Source organism: Schistocerca gregaria, chromosome 8 (genome assembly GCF_023897955.1).
Source record: "Schistocerca gregaria isolate iqSchGreg1 chromosome 8, iqSchGreg1.2, whole genome shotgun sequence".
Lineage (NCBI taxonomy): Eukaryota > Metazoa > Arthropoda > Insecta > Orthoptera > Acrididae > Schistocerca > Schistocerca gregaria.
Genome location: NC_064927.1, coordinates 203,170,822 through 203,176,984, shown reverse-complemented (window position 1 = coordinate 203,176,984; position 6,163 = coordinate 203,170,822). Strand labels below are relative to the sequence as shown.

Here is a 6,163-nt window from a genome sequence, read left to right as displayed (position 1 = left end):
AGATTTTCTGTGAACGTTTGGGCAGGCATTGTTGGTGATGTCTTGATTGGGCCCCATGTTCTTCCACCTGCGCTCAAGGGAGACCGTTATCATAATTTCATACGGGATACTCTACCTGTTTTGCTATAACATGTGCCTTAACAAGTACGACACAACATGTGGTTCATGTACGACGGAGCTCCTGCACATTTCAGTCGAAGTGTTCGTACGCTTCTCAACAACAGATTCGGTGACCAATGGATTGGTAGAGGCGGACCAATTCCATGGCCTCCACGCTCTCCTGACTTCAACCCTCTTGACTTTCATTTATGGGGGCATTTGAAAGCTCTTGTCTACGCAACCCCAGTACCAAATGTTTCGTTCTCGTATTGTGGACGGCTGTAATACAATACGCCATTCTACAGGGCTGCATCAGCGCATCAGGGATTCCATACGACGGAGGGTGGATGCATGTATCCTCGCTAACGGAGGACATCTTGAACATTTCCTGTAACAAAGTGCTTGAAATCACGCTGGTACGTTCTGTTGCTGTGTGTTTCCATTCCATGATTAATGTGATTTGAAGAGAAGTAATAAAATGAACTCTAACATGGAAAGTAAGCGTTTCCAGACACATGTCCACATAACATATTTTCTTTCTTTGTGTGTGAGGAATGTTTCATGAAAGTTTGGCCGTACCTTTTTGTAACACCCTGTAGAACAACTGGAGGATAGGATACTAGTGGTAGCGCAAGCAAAAAACGCAACGTGCGTAACATTGTCATTTTACGTATGTCGGTTTTTTCGCCTTCGCTAGTACTAGTGTGGATTGAAGAATACGATACTATTCCTAGTGAAGACGGAAAAATCGACAAACGTATAATTTCTATCCTGTACTTCAGTTGACGTACTTAGATCAACTGAAGAATGGGATACTAGTACTAGCGAAGGCGAAAAGAGCGACACAGGTAAAATTGGATAATGTACTTCAGTTGACTTAAACAGGTCACCTGATACTAGCACTGGCGAAGGCGAAAATAGCGACAAACGAAAAATTTGGATCCTTTACGTAAGCTGACCTATAAAGGTCAATTGTAGAATGAGATACATCCTTCGTAGCTCGGCCGAGGTACAGGATGGCAGTATTACGTACGTCGCTCTCTTTCTCTTGCTGGTACTAGTAACCTATTCTTCAGCTGACCTCCTCATTTATTTCTGTTTATGATTATGACGCTTCGCCACAGAAGATAATAACACGGTCATTTATAGCTCGAACATAAACAAATTAATATCTATGACTAAAATATGTCGTCATTCGTCAAAGTCGGCGAGATGTATACCATTCTTTAGTTGACTCCTGAGCCAGATGCTGACGTAAGAGTGAAACTCAGTGAATCCACAAGAATTATATATACGCTTGTCAAATCAGCAATCCAGTGAAACAACACGGTTTAGTTTAATTAGTCAACTGTATCACTTGATAACGTTCCGCACAGTGATAAAGCCAAATCTTCACTAGTACTGACGCAGCACATCATTCTTGGCTGAAGTTCCTCAATTATAGTTATAAACAATAGCACTTTTTCTTTGTGCACAATAAACCAATCAGGCTGCAATGTTTCGGAATTTGGTTTCATTTTTTGTTCATTAACGCCTCGAACGGGATATTTCCTACGAGCTTCAGACAGTGTTTCCTCGTTATCTGGAAGTGCAGAAGCTAGCTGTTCATTTTCTTTTCCCGTTCTTCTACTTTCTGGATCCTCCTTCCTGGCTGTAGTTTTTTACATATACCATAGACATTTAGGAAACTCTGACGGTACAGTTACGGTAACAAAAGAAGTTCGTAATACTTTCCGTAGGAACAGTTTAAACAATGTGCTCAGACAAAACAGATCTAATTTAATAACCTAGCTAAATTCTATAGATTATTCAATTATTTTCTATTGGAATGCTTGCTAAATATCAAAATGACTTACCTTTAAGCAACCTAGGTTTCAATAAGGGTGCCGTTAACAGCCTTCCAGTTTTACTTTCATACAAACTAGTTTGTCTTTCCATATCCTGCTAGTGAAAATGCAGTTCACAGACGTAGATGATAAAAATGTCATAACATTATTTCGCAGTCTGTTTTACAGTTAGAGATTATTAAAATCATATTAACGAACTACGGATGCTATAAGATTTTTAAGGATAATCATATTACTTGCACGGGGATTACTCGTTGGCTTAAAATCATCTCTGCAGATGCCTCGAATCCACACCTGCTTTTCTACTTCGCCTTCTAAAAGACACTGACCTTTGAGCCATTTGTGTAAGTCGCTCTGCAGTTAGGCAATGATCATTTTTAAGGAATTGGGAACAATATGACACGCTATAGACAATAAAACATTTCACACTTCGAAAACGGTTGCACAAACAAAAACAAACAATACAATGATGGCAACTCGCAAATCAACGGACCAAACGTGATGACGTCCTGCCGCTTGGAGTCTGCGTTGACAGGACTGTAGGTGGCGTTGCTTTGGCACTGTGTTTAATAAAGAAGAAAACGCTACGTAAGGTCCTCGTAAAAGAGCAAACTTATTTGCTGATATTTGGCCACGGATGTGTCAAACAAACCCGTACACGTACCAACAAAGTTTGTCAATTTCCTTCGTGAAGAAATAATAGAGCCAATTTGTCAATTCAACCTTACTTTTGAAGCACACGTTTATCGAGTATTCTGTATTTTGACACTAGTAGGAATGGTTACAAACGCAGATGAAGCATTTCTAAGGTTGACTGTGGCACTATGTTTAATAAAGAGGTAATAAACAAGATGATGGGTCCTGGGATTTGTTTAAAAAGGGAGAGAAATGTTACACTCAGAACATTTTTGTGGATGAGCAGTGAAACTTTCAATAACTTGTTTAGAGTTAGTCGCCATTACATAGAAAAACAAGACACAAGAATGTGTAAATTTATTCCCTTTTACTTGGTCCTCTAAATGACAGTTCATTGAAACACCACAACGAAGAAACATGTAGCCCACATCATCCGTGGGGGAAACAGGGAACTTCATTTTTTTATTTCATTGCACTCCTACTTATAAGTTACGCGTAGGATATTGATTTTTCTCCTTTTCCTGCGGCTGGGAAAGATGCGACACCAATACCATTTTGGCAATTATCAGTGCTGTTTTGATTTTTCCTTGACCCTAGTTTCAACAATTGTGGAAACTCACGATAAAGTGAAATACATTGTAATAAAACTATCTTTCACTAAACATAATTATGCAGTGGAACACCGGCACAACGTCTGCCGCCTTGGCGGAGTTTCAAAAATTTTCACCAACACTATTTATGCTTGACAAACACATCAAACAGGAGAGTACACTGTTAGACAAATACAGTAAGGTTTGACAAATGGTTTGATTGTGTGCTGGAGCCTTAATATACAACCAATAGCGCCAATTGCCTTGAGTTTTCCAAAAACTTGGTCCTAATCACATACCGTGCTAACTAGAGATGTTGCGCGGGTAGACACTCACCTGCAATCGGCTTTCGCACGGTGTCGGCAGGTGGCACTAGGTATGCCGCGTCGCTAAAGCTTCGCGAACTGCCCACCAGGTGGCAGCGCACTCGGAGTGCGGCCAAACAACAGAGCTCAGTAGTGCACTGGCTGTCACCGGTGAGCGCGTGCCGCGTTACGTCCCTCGAACGCGCTCTCTTCCGCGCGCGTGAAGTGCTCTCAGCTGTCGAGTCGTGTAGTGTCGCTGCTGGCAGACAGCCCCGATGTCTGCCTCCGTGAACACGCGTACCGTATCGGCGCGCCGCCACGGGCACTACTGCTTCGCGTTGCGGTGAGATTTAAGGAACGAAGGGCGCATGCTAGTGATGCTGCAGGATAAGATGAAACCCAAGTACGCGCTCGAGGACTACATTTACGAGATGGAGGCTCGTAGCCTGGAGGCCGCGTCGGCGGCCGACGACGAGGAACAGGACGTTTACACGCAACTACAGCAAAAGGAAAAGGACCTCATCCTAGCCGCCGAGCTGGGCAAGGCGCTGCTGGAAAAGAACGAAGAGCTCAGCAAGCAGAACGAGCGCATCGCAGAGGAGTACTCGCAGAATCTAGAGGTGAGTGCGTGCCTGCCGCTGTGTGCGTGCAGTGACGTGTATGTTTTGGAAGTTTCTTCGGAAAAGGGAACCATTTCCGACGTAAACAACTCGACGACCGAGCTGTCTCGCTGTTCTACCACTATGGGCTAATAGCAGACATGAAATGGAGGTGTACTGTTGGTCGAATTGCCACCAATACACCTAGATTTGTATTCTTAGCACACTACTTTGAATCAGGCCATAAGGCCTCTAGAACAATTGCCAGCTATTCTTAGATAGTGTTTCTGTGGTGAAGGGGGCGTTGGCGTAACTGCATTCCTTACTACGTCTTCATGGATATGTAGAAGGTGATGAGCCACTTACTCATCTTCACTGCCTGACACACAATCATCTACTGAAAGCTCTCTGCTTTCCGTATTTTAGGAAGTGCTAGTGTGGATAAAAAAAAAGGAAAAATGCCTAATAAATATGGACCATAAAATGCATACTTAACAATTTGTCAGCACTTGTTCACATTCGCTACTGTGAAACACGTATATTCCACTGAATAAGTGCTCATACCTCTTAACGCATGCATTTTAGAGCCCATGTTTACTGGACATTATTTTATTGTTTTGGTCCAGACTGCCACATCTGAATGTTTGTCTGGCTCGTACTGTATATACAAAGTGCATCTGGGAAGTTACGTGAATGATCTCAGAAAAAGAGGAAACAAGAGTTAAAAAAAAAACAAAACCATAATAATCACTGTTAGGTACACCACACTTGTGATATAGGCTGCAAGGCTGTTGGAAACTGTAAACAAGTGCTGTTTGTGGAATCGCTCGAAAGCCGTTGGTGACGCGTTGTTGATTATACGCATCATTACAGGGAGGTTGAGGCCTCGTGCTTCCAATACGACACGGGGAGCAAGCGACAAACAGTGACATGGTGTTCGTCTCTCCACCTCTCTCGGATAAACAGGAATTCATGATGGATCAAGAAGCTCTTGCTGTCGAAAAAAAGTCCATTAACATCAGCCGACACTTTTTGGGAGGCAGGGAAGACGAACAACACCATGCCAATTACTGCCTATTGTTCTCCGGATTTTATCTTCAGCACTGTGTCTCATCTCCTGTAATGATGCAGATATCCAATAATGCATGACCAGTGCGCTTCGGGTGACTACACAAGAAGCGTCTGCTGACAGTTTCCAACAGTTTTACAAGCTATGTCGGAAATGGTTGTAACTAATCCTGATTGGCTGTTTTGTTTGTAAGTCTTGTTTCCTTCATTTTCTTAGATCATTCACGGTACTTCACAGACGCACCGTATGTGTGCTTATTTAAAGAACCGAGTCGTCATATGTGATTTATTCTTATGACAGTTTTTGCATATTATCAACAGTTATCTTTCAGAGTTTAATTTGTTAATTATAGTTCGCACGTGAAGCGTCTATATTGTCCCATGAATACATTGGAAATCGTATTTCATATGGGAAACATATGATGATCTTTGTTATGTCTGGCACGACGTTTTATTGGATAATATCCAGCGACTAACCTCTGAAAATATAAGTTGACAAAGTCTCACAGACTAGTTTGCCAGTTCGTTTAGTCAGCTGAATTACGTCCATACAGAGATGTAGAGATACCGCAACGTCAGTAAAATAGAAGCTATAGTAGAGCGCTTTGCAATTTGTACGAACATATGTACGGACGGAACTGGCTTCAGTTTAAGTGTTTGAATATGTCCCGACTACTGAAACACCAGTAACATGTAAATAAGAGTTAAAGATTAAGCCAGTTATTGGAATAATGTTGCCATTTATAGAATGACAGCTTGGAATTACGGTTGGTATTTTAAATGATCTGCGACGTACTTATGAAGTACCGTGTAGCAAATACTCTCGTTGTAATGAAGCGGACACGAATAAAATACGAGGCAGTGACTACGGAACGGAAGCGGAATTTTCTCGTTTCGCTCTCCGACTGCGTTACTATGGCGGGAACATTAATGGCTTAATGTATTCGTGCGGTGCGTTGGCTAGCCATTAAGAACTGTAGACGTGCTTCAATTGTTCCCTGAAGCACAGCTGCCGCAAG

General features: G+C 42.2%; 1 protein-coding gene across 1 annotated transcript in view; it reads left to right on the top strand.

Moving 5' to 3' along the window:
* The first annotated feature begins 3,579 nt into the window (after positions 1-3,579).
* Positions 3,580-6,163, top strand: part of LOC126284441 (bicaudal D-related protein homolog) — a 494,335-nt gene continuing 491,751 nt past the window's right edge. Inside the window, exon 1 of the mRNA XM_049983362.1 lies at positions 3,580-4,097. Coding sequence (XP_049839319.1) covers positions 3,846-4,097 — 252 coding nt within the window. The 5' untranslated portion in view covers positions 3,580-3,845. The remainder of the gene's footprint in view (positions 4,098-6,163) is intronic.